General features: G+C 43.7%; 1 protein-coding gene across 5 annotated transcripts in view; it reads left to right on the top strand.

Annotated features, from left to right (window-relative positions):
- The window catches only part of PLEKHA2 (pleckstrin homology domain containing A2), a 72,577-nt gene extending 50,598 nt beyond the window's left edge, over positions 1-21,979 (top strand). For all 5 annotated transcript variants that reach the window (XM_027070934.2, XM_027070941.2, XM_027070921.2 and 2 more), the window contains 7 exons: positions 4,405-4,545; positions 5,114-5,260; positions 5,584-5,652; positions 6,032-6,102; positions 9,515-9,578; positions 17,658-17,735; positions 18,177-21,979. In XM_027070934.2, coding sequence (XP_026926735.1) covers positions 4,405-4,545; positions 5,114-5,260; positions 5,584-5,652; positions 6,032-6,102; positions 9,515-9,578; positions 17,658-17,735; positions 18,177-18,539 — 933 coding nt within the window. In that variant the 3' untranslated portion in view covers positions 18,540-21,979. The remainder of the gene's footprint in view (positions 1-4,404; positions 4,546-5,113; positions 5,261-5,583; positions 5,653-6,031; positions 6,103-9,514; positions 9,579-17,657; positions 17,736-18,176) is intronic.
- Positions 21,980-22,065: the final 86 nt, after the last annotated feature.

The raw sequence follows: 22,065 nt of genomic DNA, 5'->3' as shown, positions 1-22,065 counted from the left end.
CTTTTGTGCCTTGAGCATAGAGTTGCTGTCAGGAGTGAGGTCCCCCCACCTTTTTTCTGGTCTTGTGGAACAGAAGTCATAAGCCACAGAAGTGGGAAGGAGCATGGCGGTGCCCAGAGGCTGGGAGTCCAGAGGCTTGCTGGAATGTCAGAGCCTTCTGCTAGGTCTCCATAGTCTCCAGGATCCCCCTTACTTTCCTTTACTCCATTCATATGTCTTTTCACTCCTCCTGCCAAAGGTCCTGTGGGATAGAAGGAAGAGGATGGATACTCTATTTCCTATTCAGTTCGTGCCCTGGAAGGGTTTACTTCTTTTTCTACTTCCATATCGTCCTGTATCTTGTGTCCTTCCGAAGGGAGGCTGGGATGAAGGAAGATGTGGGCTGGGCATCACATTGATGGCATGCCTACTTATTTTAGGGCACCTTATATACAAAGTGCAGCATCAGGCACTTTGGCAGATACAGAGATGAATGAGGGAACAGATAATGTATCGAGCCAAGCTCTCACACGTGCCATATTATTCACCCCCTCACATCACTCTTATAAATGGTTTTATTACCCTTTTTTAGATGAGAAAGATGGAAATCAGAGTCTTGCCCAAAATCTAGAGGTGGGTAAATGGTAGAGCTGAGATTAAACACCCAGAACCCTATGACTTCCAAGACCTAAAAGAGTTAATAGAAATATTTAAAGGGGCACTTGGGTGGCTCAGTTGGTTAAACGTCTGACTTCAGCTCAGGTCATGATCTCATGATCTCATGGTTTGTGGGTTTGAGCCCCACATTGGGCTCTGTGCTGACAACTCAGAACCTGGATCCTCTTCAGATCTGTGTGTCTCTCTCTGTCCCTCCCCCTTTCACACACACACACTCTTTCCTGCTCTCTCTCTCAAAAAATAAATGAATAAACATTTTTAAAAATTTTAAAAATATTTAAAAAGAGCAACAGTTGTAAACTTTGTTAGATTACACACCATTTTTACATACATGGCTTCATTTTAGCCTCATATAAAAACCTTAAGTGTTATTATTCCCAATTATAAATGGGGTGATACAAATATATAGAGATTAAAGTGACTTGCCCAAGTTTATGGAACCAGGATAGATCGAGTTTATCTGCCCACAGATCACTGTTCATTTTGTGCTGAGGCCACTGGGTCCTTATCACTGAAGAAAATGGTATGCTCTGGCTTATAGCTGCATTACTCCCATCTCTGCCTCCATCACTGTGGCCTGTGTGTCTGTGTGTCCTCTCTTCTTCTAAAAGGGGCATCAGTCATTGGACTTTGGGCCCACCCTAACTGGTTATGACCTGATCTTAATTTAACTATATTTGCAAAGACCCTATTTCTAAATAAGGTCATATTCTGAGTTTGTGGGTGGATGGTTTTAAGGGGACATTATTCAACTTACTACATTTCCCAAAACTGTTGAAAATTGAGCAGTAAAAGTAAAGCACAGCCTCCTGCCCCCATTGGATTGTTCCTCATTGCAGTCTAGACGTGCCTGGTGGAAGTAAGATGAGCCCCTGTAATTTTCTTTTTCTTTCTTTCTTTCTTTCTTTCTTTCTCTCTTTCTTTCTCTCCTTCCTTCCTTCCTTCCTTCTTTCTTTTCTTGTTGTTAATTAACCTCTACACCCACCATGGGGCTTGAATTTGTAACCCCGGGATCAAGAGTCATATGCTCCAGCAACTGAGCCAGGTGCCCCATGTCCCTGTAATTTTCATTTCACATTGCAAATGAGATTCATAAGGATATCCCCCGTCAGAGAATACTCCACAGGGAGACTGAGGAGGGCACACCTTTAATTAGGCCTCTGGGGATATGGACCAACCAAAAGAATAACCTTGTTTTCAAGCTCTGGGCAGTTATTGTGGGTTTGTCCTCCACAAGCTGGAGGCTTTGGAAAGGCTCTGTGTAGATGGTCAGATGCAGCCCATGATGACAAGATTCTGAGAGGCAGTACAACAGCTAAGCTTCTATGAGTCCTTTGCTGGCCACTGGGAAGTCTAAAAGGCTACATCCCTCCTTCTTTGCTAGAATTCATTTAGGTCACTTGAGGGGAGCTTCTGTTGTTCCATGATGATGATATCACTAAACATCCCAGCCATAATCAACATCCCTAAAGGGGTCCCATCACATTATAGCAAAGCTCAGGGAAGAAAAGGTGGCATAGGTAGGTAGTGGGGCATTTAGCAATGGAGAGTCAGGCAGTCCTAGGGGAAATTTACTTCCTTTGAATGAGCTTTCATTGATCTCTTCTATAAAATGGAGAAAATAATGCCTACTTCATCGGCATTGCTTGAGGTAGAGACCATGCAGCAGATTGCTTGAGGTAGAGACCACGCAGCAGAGTTTGACACATTGTGTGGCCCTGAATGGGGCCCACTGAGGTGGGAACTGCAGTTCAGACAGCTGGAAGGGAGAGAAGGTAGATTTCTGGCTCCATCTGGAGAGCTGATGGGTGGAGGTCACCTTTGTCTATGTAAATGGAATGCCCAGGCCAGGGGTCTCATCTTCTTTCTGGAGCTCCAGCGTAATCACAGTGGTCTTAACCCTTTGAATAGACATGGAATGGAGTAGTCTTTGGTCTCATCCTTGGCAGAGTTCTCAAAGGGCCCTGAGCTATGAGCTCTTGAAAAAGTCTGGATTCTTAGGTCCTTCTGATTCCCAAGGCCATAGAAATGGAAGATGTTAGCTTTACTCGTGTCTAGATCTGCATAAGGTCTGAGACTTGTGAAGGACGGGCTTTGTGATGCTGTGGAAATTGCGCCCTGGTAGGGAGTTAGGATCTAGTCTCTGTTCAGTTATTGACCACGGCTTTGGGCGATTGACTTGACTGGCCTGGGCCTCTCTTATTTTCTTACAAAATGAAAGATGTTATTGGAATTTCCAGTATAAATGAGTGCAATGAGCAAGGAGGAAGAAAAACAACAACATAAATGAGGATAAACAGCACCTGGCTTGTAGCCTCAGTGTTGGGGAGCATGATAGGGACAGTGGCAAACTGAAGAGTGTTCTCCATCTTAAGAGAGAAATGCTGCTTAGCTGGAAGTCTGGATTTGTAGCTAAAATATTCCACATTGGAAATGTGGATTGAAAAACACACTACATAGGACCAACAACACATAGTTTGGCCAGAATCTGCCTTCAGGCCACCAGTTTGCAGCCTGTGGCCTGTGGTGTCAAAAGAGCCATAAAAATTCTGTGATTATGTGATTGTCCGCCGTGCCCTAATTCTTCCAAGAGAGAAAAAAAGATAACTGTTCAAAAAGGGCTGTGTTTGTAAATGTGAGTACCTTTTGTGAAATGTTAATTAAAATATTTTGTAATATTCTTGACCCCTGAACAACATAGGTTTGAACTACTTATATGCAGGGTTTTTTTTGCAGTACAACTGTGAATGTATTTTCCTTATGATTTTCTTAATAATATTTTATTTTGTCTAGCTTTATTGTAAGAATACAGTATATAATACATAGAACATACAAAGTCTGTGTTAACTGATGATGTCTGTTATCAGTAAGGCTTCCGGTCAACAGTAGGCTAGTAGTTGAGTTTTCAGAGTTATAAGTTATACATGGAGTTTTTACTGTGTGGGAGTCAGTGCTCTTAACCCCCTGTGTTGTTCAAAGGTCAACTGTACTTTTATATTTTTTATTTTTGAGAATTTTAAATATATATATACTCTGTCATTTGATAAGTACAGTGACTACGATATAAATATTATTACCCTTTTTGTTTTCTACATGGGCCAGTTTTGGCCTAGAGAGAGGTTCAGTGCCAAAGGTCACTCAGTTAGTCAGTGACAGGTCAGGAGTAGGTAGCCCGGGTCCTTGGGCTCCAAAGCTCATGGTCCCCTAATTCTATTCCGTATCCCACATGTATGTTACCTGTTCCCCTGCCTAGCATGCTTTCTCCTCCTTACATTCCTGGTTCCTGTTCATCTCTGGGTTACTGTTCCAGCATCTCTCTTCCTCTGGATACCTCCGCTCACCATTCCGTTTCAAATAGTTCCCCTGCATCTCTGTATCTCAGCTCCTGTTTATTATTTTTATGGCACTCCCCACAATTTATAATTATTCTTATTGTTTGGCTGTGCATTTTTTGGTCAGTCTCTGTTGTTGGAATGTCCGTGCTATTAGGGTGGGGCATGTATGTCTGTTTGCTGTCTTATGGTTGGTCTGTAGTCAGGGAAGGGCCGGCTCACAGTGGGTGCTTGGTAATTGTGTGCGTGTGCATGTGCGTATAGGGGTCTGCTGGCAGAGTTCCTCGTATTCAGGAATGTGTCGATGGAAGGGCTGAGGAAGAGCCCTTACTACAATTTGGTACGTTAGCTTTTCTTACCTCTTCCCCAATCCTCTTTTGCCTCCCCACTTTTCCTAAGCTGTCTTTCTTGCCAGGTGCCAAAAGTTGGGAGCCTGCCCCTGACTACCGAGGTTCTGAAAAGCCTAGCAGCTCCTCCAGCCCTAGAGAAGAAGCCGCAGGTGGCCTACAAGACCGAGATCATTGGAGGGGTGGTGGTACACACGCCTATCAACCAGGTGCTGGGACCTGGGGCTTTTGGTGGGGGCGGGAGGGGGCAGGGGTATGGGGGTGTCCATAGTGTGCCAGTGATGTACATAGAGGTGGGCTGCACTGAGGAAAGGTAGTTGTGGGTGGGGGAACCAGGGAAGATGGGGTGGCCAAGAAAACCCAGGACAGGGGTGGGTGTGAATAGTAGCAGTACAGAAATCAGGGCCACCATATCTTGAGGCATTTTGGCCGGTATGGTCCTGCACCATACATGGGAGACTAGCACTTGTAAATCACAGGGGCAAAACAAGCCTGCTGTCCCTCCTCCCATAGGGTGTTTCTCCCCTCTTCTGGTTTGCCTTCTCTGTCCTTACCTTTTTCCTGGGTCTGCCCAACTTCGCAAGCCTTGTTCTCTGACAGGACCCAGTACAGTGCCTGATGGGAGCAAAATGAATGTTTACTTTCTTGTTATTTCTTCTTTGATTGCTATATGGGTAAAGAGGCAAGAGAGGCTTCCCCAAGAGAGCTGGGTGAGGCATGGGGTTTGCCGTGTGAGGAGCAAGGGGAGGTGCTAATCCTGACACTGTTTCCTTGTAGAATGGTGGGGATGGGCAGGAAGGGAGTGAACCTGGGTCCCACGCCATCCTTCGAAGGTCTCAGAGTTACATCCCTACGACAGGCAGCCATGTTCCCTCTGGGCCCCACTTCATTAAGAGCGGCTACTGCGTGAAGCAAGGGAATGTGGTGAGTGTCAGCGCTGGGGCCAGAGTGAGTCCTGGTGCCTCCTGGGAGCGGTGGTTGTGGGCAGTGCACAGGGGACAGCTGGCTGCAAGGAGGAGCTGCCCACTTCCCAAACCGGTGAAAGGTTTGGGACTAAATACTCACCCCTGCATGCCTGAGGCTCTGCCTCTAATAGGAAGAAGTCTCTCCCTCTGCTGACCCCGTCTCTCCCACTGAATGTGGGAGTCCAGCTTCCATTGGGCTGGGTACCCAGAGGCTTAGAACTGGAACACCCTCTGGAATGCTGGGACCTCTTCTTAATGTCCTGCTCTTGCTTTTTATTTCAGCGGAAGAGCTGGAAACGTCGCTTCTTTGCACTTGATGACTTTACTCTCTGCTACTTCAAGTGTGAACAGGTTTGTAGTCATTCTGGGGCCCTTCTGACAGGCCATGGAAGCAAGAGGCACACAGGTGACACTGACATGTGTGTGCATGAGTAGAGATGTGGGCACACACACAGGCCTGTGGGGTGCCTCTGTCTTATGAGCATCCATCCCATGTGTACATCTTTACGTCAATAGTAACATGGCCTTCACTTTCTCCCTCCCTCAACGCAGTGAGCTGCTCTGTGGTCAGAGCCACAGAATATCTTCTTAGAACTTTTTCCTCTCTTGATAGTTATTTTGAGACTTTGCCTTGTTTGCAGTGTACCTCTGATCAGAGAGATACATTCATCAGCTGGGCTGGGTTGTGGCATTATGTGGATAGTCTCATTTACCTAATTTTTTCCACCAGGACCGAGAACCACTGCGCACTATATTTCTCAAGGATGTTCTTAAGACCCATGAGTGTCTGGTCAAATCTGGGTAATTATCTCTGCTTACTTTTTTTTTTCTGATAGGAATCCACATTTGCCTGCCTAAATCTTCATTTACTACCCTTCAGAAGCTCTATTTAAGAATTTTCTCCCATGAGCATGACAGGGCCTGACATCTCACTTACTGCATCCAAACTAATGCAGCTAAGAGACCAAACTGGGCAAGCTCATCTCATCTTTTCCCTCTGCCTTTCTCTGGCCCCTGAGGAGACAGGCTGAGTCTAAATAATAATTTTTGATGTAGAAAAAGAAAGAATGTGGGAAAAAGAAGAGAGTGGTGTTGGGATGCCTCTCAAGTGTTAGAATTAGATGCTCATTGCATGGGAGGCTTAGGGCTCAGAGCAGGGACAGTGTCCTGAGGTCTCACTTATCAGCACTGCTGGTCAGATCACTGCTTATTCCAGTGCTTCTTCCCTGAAATTCTTACGCCTTTTCCCCTTTTTTGACAAAGTCCTGGATATCTCCTTAACACACAAAGGTGATTAACAGCATCTCTGTGTGACTCCCTTGTAGAGGAAGAGCGAGTATTTTTAATGTGTTCCTCTTCCCACTAGGAAGAGTGCCAAGGTGCATAGGAGGACTTTGGGATCTGGGGCCCATAGGCAAAGGCGCTCTCCTGTAGTCAATATAGATACAGATGCCCTTAGAACTAAACTGTAGAAACCCAAGGGCATCTGGACATCTAAAAGTCCTCCTTTTGCCCCTTAAGCTCCAGTCTTTGGAGACTGTTTGCGTCTCTCCATCCCATGGACTGTGCATTACAGACCAACATCATCAGGGAGGCTCTTAGCAGCAGGCAGACTGTTATCACATGAAGGCATAGGAAGGTCTTGCATGGCAACAAAAGGCCACATGACCCCAAGGAAGCAGGGACTGAACTGGAGCTGTACTGAGTCTTGCAAATGATATTTGCAGAGTAGAGATTAGGGAAGTTCCCAGTGACAGTTTGTATTCCATAAAAGTGGCTGGTGATGGATGTTCCAGAAGTGTGGCTCCAGAGGTTGATGGTGGGTGGAGGAAAGACTGGGCATGACTGCATCCTCAGAGATGATTCCTGACTTCACAGGGGGCCCGTGCAAACAGGTAGGTGGACAGCCACCTGGGCATGTTGGGCAGCTTAGCGAGCCCAGATGGCATTGAGTCCTAAGAGTGCTCTGTACTTCACCTGAGTCTCTCACTGCCACTGTCAGACTGAATCCTTAGTGAAGGAATTAAGGGAGCTTCAGATCATTAGGGAAAGAAGTCCCCAAGGCTCTGCGGGTTCCAGGCCTATGAGACTGTGCGGCCTCCCCAAACCCAGTTAAGAAGCTTTAGGGCATCTGCGTAGTCAACAAACATTTGTTAACTTGAATTAAATTGAATTGAACTGAATTGAATTGAAAGGCAACGTGTAGCTTGGGAAGTAGATGTGACAAGGGTGGGGTTTCCTCCTTGCTTTGCTTTCGTCTCTTCAGTAGTTGATGACATGAGTGTACTGTATGTGTGTGAGTAATTTAAAAAATGAAAACAGTTTAGTCAGTAAGAAGAGCCATCTCCATTCAGAAAGTAATAATGGTCAGTGAAATGTTTCAAATGACCACTATATGACATGCATGGTAGCAGATGCCTTATGTACTTTATACATTGATCTTTGTGGTCACCAGCCTGGTAAGGGGGGTCTTCTCATCTCCTTTTTACAGTTGGGGTACAAAGGCCCACAAAGATTTAAAATATTCCTACAATATCTTTTCCCCAAGTGGAGTCAGGATTTGGTCCCAGGTCTTTCTGACACCGTCTTGCTGTCCCTTCCCACGTGGGTCTTTAGTCTCTTGCTCCTCCTTTGCCCGGGTGCCCATGTCACTGGCTCAGTGCCTGCCATGTCCTTCCAAGTCCTCATTCATGAAGCCAACTCTGCCTGCAATCAGTCCTTTTTTGGAATTATTCTCACTCTTGGCGTAAGAACACACAGTCTAACATCTAATTGTATAGTTTTGCTTTTTTTTTTTTTTTTTTTGGTTCTTTTATTGGGAAGAAATTAGATCTTTTACTCCTTATGTATTGCCCACAGCACCTGGATACACAAAACAGGCGCTCAACACTGCAAATAATTTTGGCCGATTTAGGGTTTGTCACTGGGCATCACCTACATCTCCCCTTTTTCCTTGTAGAAGTCAGGATTCTTCCCAAACTCATACCGAGTTTGAAGTATCTTAAAGGAGTCTAGTTTCTCCTTCCATATCTCATTGGTTCCCCGTCTCAACCCAGTACAGGGTGGCACAGAGCAGTAATTTAATGAAGCTGATGAGGTTGCTGCTTGTGGGGAGGAAGGCTTTGGAAGTGAGAGTTGGTTCCCATAGGAGAGGCAAATGGTAATGGAGTACTTAAAAGCATAGATTCTGAAGTCAGACCTGGGTTCAAATCCTTGCTCTGCTGTTTACTAACTTCGGCACCATGGACAAGTCACGTAGCCTCTCTGAGGCTGGGTTTCCTCATCCACAAAGTGGGGAAAGTCTTAAGTTCCTTACTGGATTGTTGTAAACATTGGATAAAATAACACACTCAAAAACACTCAAAGAACAGATTGGTGGTTGCCAGAGGTGGGAGGTGGGGGGTGGGCAAAATGGGTAAAGGGGATCAGAAGGCACAAACTTCCATTTATAAAATAAATAAGTCCTAGTAATGTGATGTACAGTATGGTAACCATAATTAATAATGCTATATTGGATATTTGTAAGTTGCTGAGGGAGTAGACCTTAAAATTCTCATCACAAGAAAAAAAGAGCTTGTAACTATGTGTGGTGGTGTGGTGACTGATGTCAACTAGACTTCTTGTGGTGATCAGTTCACAATATATACAAATACTGCATCACTATCTTGTGTACCTGAAACTAATAAAATGTTACAGGTCCATTCTCTCTCCCTATGTCTTTATATATAAATAATATCTTATGTATTAATAAATATGTAAAATGAATAATTGATTAGTTACATTTACATATTTATAAAACCAATAAAATGTTCATCTGCTTGACCCTGAAAAAAGCACTTAAAGCAGTGCTTTGTACAAAGAACTTTATACATCTTGGCCCCTAACTGCTCCTTCCCCCCACAACTATAGGTCGTATGGGATGTGATGGATCTTAGGCAGGAGGTTTTAGAGGGAAAGGAGCATTATCTTGTTAGAACTGGTGGTGGGGTATGTGTATGTGTGGGATTTCCACGGGGATGGCAAGACCTACTGAGAACCTGTGGGAAGTTAAGCTGGAGGAGACCCTGTCATGGTTTTTGAGGCAGAGGTCGGAGGAAGAATGGCCTGGGAGCCCCCTTTCTATGGGAGAGGGCGCAGGAGCCTTTACTTGGGATAAATCATGTCCTCAGTGTGTGTGCAGGCATGCCTGGTAACTTGCTTTCTCTTTGTCTAGTGATCTCTTAATGAGGGACAACCTGTTTGAAATCATAACAAGCTCCAGGACCTTCTACATACAGGTAAAAGGCTCACTCTGAGAAGACTTTTGTGTTCTCTTTCTGTGAATGGTGTGCGATAGGTCTTGCCCTTTCCTCTGCTTTCTCTTTTATTTTGTTTGAAGTTTCTAGGTCGTAAATTTAGCCCGTGATAGTCAGTCTGAGTCCCATTTTATTCTAAACAGGATGTTTGCCAGAAGCTTCCCAACCATAAAATAATAAGAACAGGTTGAGCCTCTGAACTGGGGAATGTGAGTTTGTACCAGCTGCTCTCAGCTGCTGGGCGCCAACTAAGCAGAGAAAAGGAGAACTAGCCAGTGGTTTCACTTCTCCTTTGGAGGGTATTTATAAGCCCCGCCTGTGTGGACATTGCTGTGTGCGGAAGAACCGAAGCACAGAGGGCCCTGTGCAGGCACCAGGTGCAAAGCCCAGCTGCACAGAGAAAGCCATTGTTTGGGCTCTGACAGTTCAGCTCTCAGAAGCTTCTCCCTCCACCCACAGCTTTGGAGTTCTCCCAGCTCTTTCTTAAATCATAGGAGCGAGAAAGGCAGATACCCGAGCAGGGCCTAGACTTTCAATGCCAAGTCCCTACCCAAGCTGGCCTAGTAATCTACAGAGCATGCCTTGATCCATGCAGCATCGTGATAATGCCGCGTTTCTGGGATTCAGACTGCCATGCAATGTGTTGGTTTAGATGTGGGGCTCCCTAGCCAAGGCTTTTCAGGGTTCCCAGTGCTCTTTCTTTGTTCCAAGTGTCACTCCCCACTAAGTACCATCTGTTGTTCCACAGGGCCACCCCTCCCCCATTTCTTGGGCAGCAGCTCCATAGTCCTGACCCTTCTGAGCTGGTCATTCTGCCCGAGCCCAGCAGACATGCTGGCAGCCTTAACTACCTGTGGGCTCCATTCATTCACCCAAGCATGTGTCACTGGGGAAGAGCTAGCATAAGGGAGCTGTGCATAGCATTGCTGGAGTTGTTAGAGCTGGTTCCATTGTCATTCAGGGACAGGGTTTAAATTGTAGGTTCGAAAAGTTTCCAGTTCTTGAATTTAACAGGTATTTGTAGAGTATCCTTAGAGTGCCGTGCATTTTGCTTCATACTGGGGATGACATTGTGTTAAATAGAACAGATCGTGAACTGGAGAGAGAGAGAGAGTCAAGTAAACAGGCAATTAAAACAGCGTGATGGGGTCGAGGAAGGAGTGTTGGGTTGTTGAACACAGGGGAGTTTTGGGGGGCAGTGAAACTATTCTGTATGATACTGTAATGGTCGATATATGAAATAGAACTTTATAGAAGGCAATAAAAGTAAAGAGTAAACTTTAATATATGTGAATTTAAAAAATCACTTAGGCAGTTGGGTGATTCTAGCATGGCATATAGACTGTGACAAAAGAGCCTAAATGCATTATAGGGTTGGAACGACCTCACTGAAGGGGCCAGGGGAATTAAAAAAAAGGAAGCAAACGAACAAAAAACCTGGTGTGGTAAGTGCTACCATGACAGTGAGTTGTGGTTGCCATGGGAACTCATAAAAGGGGCATCTCCCCCATCTTGGAGTTGGGGGAGGTTTCTTGCAGGAAGGCACAGCTAAACTGAGTCAGTTGGGAGAAGAGTGGCCTAGGCAGAGAGAACAGCATGTGTGAAAAAGCCTGGAGATAAAAGGAGCACAGGGCACAGGGAGGGCTGGGAAGCCTGTGTGGAGGGCCCATGCCTTATAGCCCCTATTAGAGAGCTTGTATTTTATCCTGAGGGTTGGGTTCCATTGAGGTTGAACCCAGAGAGTGGCCCAATCAAATTTGCCTTCTAAAAATGCCACCTGGGCAAGTGATCTAACGTTCAAACCCTGTTTTCCTCATCTGTAAAGTGGCGATGATATCCCGCAACTGACCACATTAATGGTGTGCCGGCTGTGAGTTTCCAGGCCCAGGGCAGTATAGACAGACAAAGAAAACGTAAGACAGGAGGTAGAGAGAGAAGTTTGGTATCTGTGGTAGTAATTTGGGTGACGGATGAAAGAAGCTTGAACTAGGATGGATGGAGAAAAATGGACAACTTAAAAGCTATTGAAGAGTTGTTTCTGGGACTTGGTTGTGGGTTGGATGTGGGCTGAGGGGAGATGGGGAGGCAAGGACACCGCTAGGTGTTTGGCCTGGGCCTCAGGGTGTCAGACAACAGCAATCACTTAGACCACAGCCAGGCGAGGAGGTACTGGTGAGTGTGAAGGCAAGCCTAGTGTTGGGGGTTCTGAGTTGACAGTGTCTGTGGGACATTGAAGGTGATGTGTTATGAAGGTCCTTCAGTAGACAGTGCCTGACACATGGTTGGTACTAAATAAGTATTGTCAAGTGAACGATTATGCTCGGTAAGAGCTTTGGACTAGAGAGAGTGATTTGGGAAACGTGAATCCCAACAAGAACAATGTTTAAGAGACATTGGTTGCATCATCTGAATGAATGTATGCACATTTACCAGAGCTTCTCATCACTTTTACCACCGTTTGCCTTCTAGTCTCACATTTCCAGGATAAAAGAATACTAGCATCTCCCTGAAATAAACAAATGAGTGAATGAACAAGTCTGTTTACAGCACTTAACTCAGAGAGAGTAGAAAATTGAGAAGAACATAGAGTAAAAGTCATTAAAAATATGTATTAATTTATTTTCAGATAGCAGCCAAAAACTCAGTTATGTTAACACAAGTAGTATTTTATGAAAAATAGGTATATTTCTAAAACAAAAAACGCAACAAAAGTAGCATTGTTTTTATGTTTTTGCAAATCTCTTTAATGGCTGGCTTAAAAGAAGACAGCATTCTCCTATCTGCTTCTGCATTCTATCTGTGGTCATATGTTGTTTTGGTTGAAGAGTATGAAGAAAATCTGGCCTTGCACAGATACGTATTTGCAAAAAAGGACTATTTTAATAGCTTTGTCAGATAATTGTGGATAGTCTTCTTTGATTGTATATGAAAACTTGACAAATGGTAGTTTCTTAGTGCTCAGGTGCAGTGTGGAATTGGAAGCCAATATCAATATTGGTAAACTTCCATGCTTTTACATTAAAATCCACTGGTCAGTTTCATACTTTGAATGGATCCTTTTTACCAATGCATGATTTGGTAACTTCATGCGCTGGCCGTTAGGAAAATAGTGGTCACACAGAGGTATGCAGATCTTCTAATTGTTGACACATTTTATTATATATAATATCAAAAAGTCACATTTGTTAATAGCACCACAACGATCATCATCAACCAAGTCTTTTTTCCTTTTTCTTTTTTCTTTTGAGAGAGAGAGAGAGAGACAGAGACAGAGAGAAAGACAGGGAGAGAGATGGAGAGCATGTGCACCTGAGCAGGGGAGGGGCAGAGAGAGAGAGGGAGAGAGAGAATCTCAAGCAGGCTCCACACCATTAGCGCCAAGCTCCATGCACGGCTCGAACCCATGAACTTTTGAGATCATGACCTGAGCTGAAGTCGGATGCTTAACCGACTGAGCAACCCAGGTGACCCAATAAAGTCTTTAAGTACGGAAAGCTTTTGGAATTCTAATTTTGTTTGGAAGCTCAAAATTGAAAAAAAAAATGCTTTCATGATTTTCCCTGACTTAACGGACTCATTTCATTCATTTTTGAGGAAGTGTCCACCATTTACCTAAGTCTGAGTAAGTCTGACAGTTTGTCAGTCATTTGTTCCAAGTAAAAATTGTGTTTCATGAGAAACGTAAAAGAATATAATGGCTTCCCCTACAGTTTGGTGCCAGCAGCTTTACCCACCATGCCTATGTGGCATTCTGACCTGCTTCCTAGGGGATGTTCAGTAAACCTGCCTGAAAGCACCACATATCCTCACTATCCGGGAAAGCTGGACCAGGGCAGCTGTAGGCAGGGTGAGCAGACTCCTTGGGCAGGGACAGAGGCTTGGGCAACAGAATGGGGCTGGCTGCCATCTGCTGAGGTGTTGGTCATTTATCTTCTGTCACATTTGCCTTCCAAGTCACACATCTATATAATTTGTGCCTGAGAATGCTACCCTGTGTTGGACACTTAGATGTCCCAGGCACAGTGCTAAGTAGTTTACAGGCAGCACATCACTGAATTCGCAGTGATATCTGAGACCATCTCCATTTTAGAGATGAGGAGACAGAATGTCTGAAGGCAAACTATTTGTTTGAGATCATCAACCTGGTGAATTATGGAACTGAGTAGGAGTCACCTAGTCAGGTGCTAGAGCAGGACCCACCCACTTGTGTTGTTTAAAAGCAGCTTGGTGCAGAGCACAAAGATGTAGAAGGTGTGGCTATAGACAACTAGTGGAGATCAGCTTGGGGTGATGGATCATGGTGACCAAGATCCAGGATCTGGCAGTAATCAGGTATCGAAGCTTGGGATGTCAGCAAGCTTATCAGTAGGTTCTCAGTCCTGGGCAAGGGTTCAAAATGAGATTTCAATCCTTGGAATACGAGACATGCAGCAGTCACCATTTCCCCATTTCCCTTTCATAGAAGGTCAGGGGTATTAGGTAGGAGGATGTAGTTACTCCAGATGAGAAATGTAGTGCAGACTGGTTTGGGTAACTTGGTATAGGCCTAGTTGTCAGAACTAGGGGGCTATGTCAGGATAAGAGTAGTAATAAGATGGCTCCTATGTGAATTGCAGAGTGTTGGTATAGAGCTCTTACAGTAAGTAAGATAGATACTTACTGTTTTAATTTAGACTACAGGGTGAATGACAGCATCTTGAACTATGTAGTGCACAGTCTAGGCAATCATACTGGCAGGGCTGTGTCTAAAGACCGGATTGGTTCCTGGGGAGAAAGCAGGGATTATTAGCTGTTGGGAAGGGTGGGGAGGTGCAGAGGTTGGGAACAGACAAATGTTGGGCAGCTGCAGGAGAAGCCACCCTGGTAGGGACTGGAGACCTATTACTGATGACCTGTGGAATTCATTGCTTTAAACCGTGGCATCCGTTACAGTGCTGGGCTCATAGTAGGTACTCAGTAAAAGCTTGTAGGACTGCAATAAACATCAGGATACGGTGACTCATGCTTTTAATACCCTTTGTTCCTCTCACCTCCAAAACTACCCTCAAGGACAGAAACCCTACTTTTTCTTTTGAACCAATTGCCCAAAACAAATGCACACACTTAAGCACGCCAGGAAGAGGTGAAGGTATGAGCATGGTACTTCCTTTTTTATTCTGTTGAGTTTTAAGCATCATTTAGGCTTCTTGCAATTCTCCATGCTGTGTGTGGACTTCAGCACTGTTTTTTTACCCCTGGTTCACAAAGCTACCTTTGAGGTGGTATTTTAAGATATTTGGGGGGTTTTGATGAAAGGTAAGCACAAGCCTTCCATAAAAGGTAGACGTACACATACGCCATATGTTTGCACACAGTTTTTGAGGTTTTGAGGAATTTAGAGATTATAATTGTGATCTCAATAAAGTGGAAGTCTGTTTCTTCTCAATTTTTCTCACAATATCTGCTTTTCTATTGGAATAATATTTTTAAATGACATTTGTCAAACATTAAAATAATGCTTACTAATGTTTATTATTACTCTCCTCATGGCTGGTTAACTCTGTAGGTTATCTAACGGAAAAATGTCCATATGTGGAGTTAGAGAATTGGGAAAAATATAACTAGCAAATAATTTCCATCTCTGAGTTTCTAAATGTTTTCAGGAAGAGATTTAATAATTTTGCCCATCATATTAGCAAAGACTTAAAAATTGTAATATTTAATTCTAGCAAGGGTGCACGTAAAAAAATAATATATTGGTGGTAAGTGAAATCCATATTGTTGGCCAGAAATCCCTCTGACCAGATGTAACCAGAGCCTTAAAAGAACGCAAGTCTTTGGTAATTTTCCTAGAATCATAAGAATGAAAAAAGCTTTGTGCACAAAGGTGTGAATAGCAGCATTACTTATACTAAAGGAGAATTGGAAACAATCTAAATGTGTTTTATAGGATTTTGATTCTTGTGTCTGACTTCCCAGACGGTAAGTCAGGTGGTCCCTAGTTTTCTCTTATTCAGTGGCTCCTTGCTAGATGGAGGTAAGTTCCTAGAGAAGATGTACAAATATGTTGGTGGAGCTTTAAAGGACAGTCAGTTAGGTGGCCTGTGGCTTGTGGGGAAGCATTTGACTTGGGGGGTGCTGTGTTGTGCTTGGGTGGTGGGAGGGGATAGAGTAGCTCAGTAGCCCTGGAAACTGTTGTCGTGTGGATCTTGCCAGACCTATTGTATGATGTGGGAGACGTTTGTCTCTCCTCAGGTCCCATCTTTCTCTTTTCCAGTCTTCTAACATTGCCCCCTACCAAATCGTGTGTCTCTCTACTTAATGGACAATTTAATTACCTCCATCTCGTTCTATTCAAAGTAACCAAATAGGTTATCTCTTTTGATACTGACAATTTCATCCTTAGGTAGGAATTACGTGCAGTTTGAGTATGAGGAAACAGGAAAAAAAATCTCAGGGAGAAGGCAGTTAACATATTTATAATATTGCAGTTTGAGGCTTCATTCATGTCCCATGTGTAATAATAATAAAAACGATAACTAATACTTAAGAAGCCCTTTCTGTGCATCCGACACTGTTCAAACTGCTTTACCTAAATGAGTTCATTACATTTTCCCAGCAGTTCTACTTGCAGAGCAGGCTAGGTCTGATGCTACTAAAATGCCTTCTGGAAGGATCTTGGACACCTTGTCCTGTTTATCTTTTTGGACTAGTGATGGATTTTTCTTGGAAAACCCAACCATCAGGTTGTCACACAACTGGGAAAAGCCCAGTGGAGAGAGAATACATGTAAGTTTGCAGCTCTAGCACCTGAGAGGGGTGTTCACCTTGAGCACTTGCTGCTATACCCGATTAACGCAGCGTGCCAGGATGTGACACTGTTTCTTTCCTAAGTGTCTTTGCACACACCTAACCGATGTGGGTTTGTTTGGGGTGATAGAAAGGGGTAGGAATGCAAGTATGAGGATTAAAAAAAAACAAAAAACAAAACAACAAAACCCAAAACCAAAAAACAAAACCAAAAACTAGTGTTCTATCCAAATACAGTGCAAAGTAAAAGAATCATTTGGGGGCTGCGGAAAGGGAGGGGTGTATGTGGAGAGTTTTGCAGGCTGGAGTGTGGTGTTTACAGATACCGTACATAGGCACACAAATGCACGCTTCTGATTTATGGTGGGACTGTTAGGGGAAGGCACAGGGGGCAGAGAGAGATTAATGAATAGAAATTTCTGGAGGTCAGGAATTTGGTCTGGTCCCATCTCTGTGCTTGGCACCTGATGCTGTAAGACTGAGGGCCTCAGCAAACATCTGCTAGGTTTACTTGAACTCAACCCCTATAAAGCTGGAAGGCACTGAGAATTCCGAGGGCTCCACCTGCCGCTCCTTGGTGTGTTGATTTTCCTTCCTTTTGTCACAGAGTCGCTGCTGCCCCCTTCTGGCGTTGGTGGGCATTTCTGGGGGATATGCCTTTTAAAGGTTTAGCAGTGTCCTACATGTTGTTAAGCTTAGTGCCTTGAGTCTACCAACTCTCCAGGCCTGGATGGAGTCACAACAGACCCGGGTCATTTGTGTTCTGAGGGAAGCCCTGTTCCTAGAGATAATACGAATGTTGGAGGATATGCAGAGGATTTGGCTTTAGCAGGACTAGAGTTGAAAATGGGATTATTCTGTTTGGATAGCTGTAGTAGAAAGATGGACTGCATTGGGAGTCAGGAGAACTGGAATCTAGACCAGCCATAAACGTTGAACTTTGGCTTTCTGGGCCCCATTTGCCTTTTCTGTAAAGCAGGAGGCCATTTGTGCTCCGGGCGGTGGGGGGTGGGCGTGAGGGGCTTCAGCAGGGACGGCCTCTGCCCCACTGCAGAGCAGATCCACTTTGAGCTGTTTCATTTATGGGGTGTCAAATAAGAGTTTGCAGGAAAAAAATGTCCTCAAAAGTCTGAAAGCCACTGGACTGGATGATCTCTGGGATCCTTCCAGTTCTAATGGTGTAATTTCATAAACTTAGAATTGAATCACAGACTTGAAAGCTGGAATCACAGTGCCAAAGATTTCTCCATAAGTGCTATGGGTGTTTTGCAGGCGGACAGTCCAGAAGACATGCACAGCTGGATTAAGGAGATCAGGGCAGCTGTCCAGGCCCTCAAATGCCACCCCAGAGTAAGTCATTTCCTTTCTGGTACGCAGCCGCTGTCAACTTGGAGATGAATTCTGCTTGAGTGGTCAGGTTTTATTTGGTGATGTAGGCAAGCAGCCTGTTCTGGATGCAGCTGAAGCCCCAGGCTGTCTTGTTTGTTTTCTCTTTCTACTGATTTAAGTACAGAGTTTCATTTTTATTTTTATTTTTTGGTTGTTTGAAAGCGGCAAGTTGGGTTGGGTAAAGAAACAGAGACTCTGATGTGTTCTACATGTCTCCCTGCCAGGCAGAACATGACACATCTGGAGTGAATTCCATTGGTTGTACTTGATTTCCATAGACAGGGGTCTCTGGACCTATGAGGTGGTGATCCTAAGTGGCTGTTCTTCCTGGGGCTTTGGAGTAGACATTGTCAGGAAAGCCCTTATTTTCTTTTGTTTTTTTCTTCCCTTTTATTTTTGTAGGATATGTCCTTTTCTAGATCCATCTCTTTGACTCGCTCTGGAAGCTCCAGCCTGTCAGGTGGGCCCAACTCTGCCTTGTGCAGGGGGCGGCCAGCTGTGGAAGAGAAAAAAGCCCTCTGCAAAGCCCCCTCTGTGGCTTCCTCCTGGCAACCCTGGACACCTGTCCCCCAGGCCGGGGACAAGCTGCTTCCAGCTGAAGAGACTCCTGGGGACTCCTTGTTCATGCCTCGACCTGGGGAGAGCAGTACTTCTGGGGTGTTGCCCAGCTCCCGGATAAGGCACAGATCAGAGCCCCAGCACCCCAAGGAGAAGCCATTTCTGTTCAGCCTTGATGATGAGAGCATACGAACTTCTGATGTGTGATAGGGCACGGTACCCTGGGAGGGGGGAGGACTCAAGAAAAGGAGGCCATGACTCAGTTTCCCTACCTTTTGGAAGGTGGTCAGAGACCCTTTGGCACTCATATTCCTGTGGATGCTCTATGGGGAGGGCCCATTCGGTTTTTATTTTTTTTTAATTTTTTTTTTTAAATATAATACAGCGTATTTGACTTGGAAAATCACGAGGTTAGACCTGTAGGCATGCTCAGTGGAGAGCAGGTTGCCTCTCATTTGACCACTCCAAGGTCTTCCTGGTGAGAGGAGGTTTAGTAGTGCAGTTTCATCCCAACCAAGTTTTATTTCCGTGTCCTAGTTATAGTTTCTTCCTTTGGTTTCCAGGCTGGGCACAGAGTCTTGGGCAGTCATCTGGGTTATCCTATTCCTGTTTATTGGCTGAGGTCTAACAGTGAAGTAGGAGTAGGTAACTGACCCAGCTGAAAGCAGCAGACCTAGGCTCTGGCTTGGCTGGGATACATTCTGAGGAGAGATGTTACGATCTGGGGGTTGGCAGGTAGCTCTCAGAATGTCCACTAAGGTGGATCCTCCCAGGGGAGAATCTTCTACTGGGGAAGAAATAGGGATCTCTTGTAAGGTATGGGGAAAGATTCAACCTCAGTGCATCAGCCAGTTTGGGGAATTATTCTGTTCTTGTCTACGACCCCAAATAATGTCAATGTGAGTGATAGACCTGCCCATCCAGTTTCTGTGTCAGGCCCCGAGGATGGGTTTATCAGTCTTAAAAGTTATGACTGTTGAGAATAGGGCAGACATTTCCACTGAAGTGGTGTTATTTGGAAGTTTCGAGGGTTGATAAGTGTATGATAATTCACTTGTGTGATAGATTGGATCTCTGTTTTAGAGTGTTAGAATTGTTTTGAAGCAGGTGCTGGGAAAACATGGATTATAGTTCATCCAGATAAACTTTTCTGATCCGTGTTTTCCAGACAGAAGAAAAGGTCTGTTTTAGCACAGATGGATTTCTTGAATCCTTACTTCACAGCTCTCTTCAATGGGCTGATATTAGTCTAATTTTAAGTGCTGTATATTATATACCCCAGCAGATTTGCTTTCTTTCTAACTTTTTCTGTTGCCCTTTGAATGAAGCCTTGTGTACTTGCATGATCACACCTTGTAATATGATAAGGTTCCATGTACTTAACAGTGAAGAGATACAAGGATAATCCTGAGAGGTATTTATATTTTTAATAAAATAGAAACTATGCATAGAAACATTGATTTAGAAGCTCTGCATTGCTGACTAGAGATTTCCCAGGTAGAAGAGCATAGATTGCCTTTTCCACCCAAATTTCTACCTTCTTTCAACTTGACAAAAGATACTATTTCCAGGTCCCTGGGAGAATTTGTCTAACTTAATGTGGCCTACTGCTAACTTACCAGGGTTCCCTAAAGGGAGAGAAAAACTAACTCATTTCTATCTATACCTTTCATCAGCTAGATCAGTTAGTTACCTTTAAATTAAAAATTAAAGACTAGAGGAAGATACTGAGAGAAGCATTTTTACCTAAGTGAATATCTTCCCCTCCTTATGTCCAGATGTAATGCAGAGGTAAAAACATGTCATCAGAAACCCCTAGGGGCTTGAGGGAAATCTTTGTTCCTTTAATGCAGTGTAGTTCCCTTGCATTGTTTGGCCTAGTGGTCCTGTTATAAAAAAAGACATCTACTGGATCTCTCTCTTTTTCTCTCCCCCCACTCTTTTTTGCAGACTCTTGTAGACTTTTGTCCTCAGAAATCTGTGCTTTGGGAGTTAGTTATTCATGGGTGAGTAAGATTACAGCTTCAAGTAGCCATTTCAAATTCTTAAAGCTCCTCATCTCTGGTTTCATCTTCAAATTTTCCTTAAGAAAATTCTTTGGCTAGGTCAAAGAAGGTACACAATAAATGATATTGCACTAGCAAAAATAAATTAGGAACTTTTGAGATCTCTTTAAACATTCCCCAACTCATGAAAGCTGTCATCCTCTGGCAAAAATGTATCCATTTCTCTTTTGTTAAGTAAACTCTCTGCTAGAATACTACTGCTAAATTAATTGGCCATTATAGTAAGCTGATATATTTCTCATTCAGTAGGGTCTATTTTAAGAATGTGAGTTCAATATGCTTATAAATCTAGACTGTATTATTATGATGGAAACAAGGACTGTAGATGGCAAATACTTGGGAATACCAAGTGAGAACATTGTTAATGTGGTTCTAACACCAGATAAATAGAATTATCTTCAATGGCACTTAAAAGCATTCTAATTCCCAAACCTTATTTCAGAATTCCTTTTGTGTCCATATTTCTCACCTTCTGACCAATTTCACATCACAATTTTTAATGTCACTTCACATGTGAGCCAAAGATGGTGCCTATGCAATCAAAGCATTTGGCTTTAAATTTTTTTAATGTTTGTTTATTTTTGAGAGAGAGAGAGGGAGACACAGAACCCGAAGCAGGCACCAGGCTCTGAGCTGTCAGCACAGAGCCTGACATGGGACTTGAACCCACAAACCACAAAATCATGACCCGAGCCAAAGTTGGACGCTCAACCCACTGAGCCACTCAGGTGCCCCAAGTGGTCTTCCCTATAATTGAACTATTTACCATTCACTATCTTGAAAGCTTAAGAACTTAAGCTTAAGAATGAAAGCTTAAGAATTTCTGTGGTGGTTGGTAAATGTAGTTTGGCCTTTTGCATCCTGTGAGACATTGTAACCCTAGTAAGGTGAAGAGTGGACTCAGGTCAAAATATTGGAGGTTATACGTTTATTTTTGAGCAGAATGCTGAGGTCACATGAAAAAGAGCAGAGGTAAGGCCCAGCTTTGTAGTTTACTTGACACAAAAGGTTTTTTCTTTTTCTTCCTCAATATAACTGTGCTCTGATACAAGTAAAAGCAACCAATAAATAAATAGCAGATTGAGTAGCTGAGCGGTGGGATTTGATGTTAGTTTTCACTGTTGACCAGATAAACAGGCACATGGACGTAACACCATTTTGGAAATTGAGTTTCCCAAATGAGCTTTGTTTATAAACTTTGAACATATCAAAAATGGGCAATTTATTAAATCTTTTCTACCAACATCACTTTTTTTTTCCCCTCATCCTTTTTTTCCTCCATGTTATTGCCTGCAGCAGTCAGTTACAATCACTCATGCTAAGTAGAATTTGAGTAAAGCTAATATTGGCAAAAATATACTGTTTGACCCCTTCCCCCACTGCTTATGGTGTGGCATGATTTTGTGTTTTGAACCAGTACGTTTCAGCTGTGAAATGCACTCACTGCAAGCACTGAGCTGAGTGCATGGAAACTGTTATGCTTCTCATTTTATGTGATCTACTAATTGGTATGTAGCAAAAATAATTTTCTAAAACTGTTTTGTTGCTTGTTTTGTAATAAAACCATGTGAAATACTGAAATATGGTGTATGTTTTCCTAACGCTGACCTTCTGTCCGTGGGTGGGTGATCTCTCTAGTCAGTGTGCCCTATTACTGGTTTTTTGGA

Source organism: Acinonyx jubatus, chromosome B1, assembly GCF_027475565.1.
Source record: "Acinonyx jubatus isolate Ajub_Pintada_27869175 chromosome B1, VMU_Ajub_asm_v1.0, whole genome shotgun sequence".
NCBI lineage: Eukaryota > Metazoa > Chordata > Mammalia > Carnivora > Felidae > Acinonyx > Acinonyx jubatus.
The sequence above is the reverse complement of the archived record's forward strand: the minus strand, read 5'-3'. Positions and strand labels throughout refer to the sequence as shown.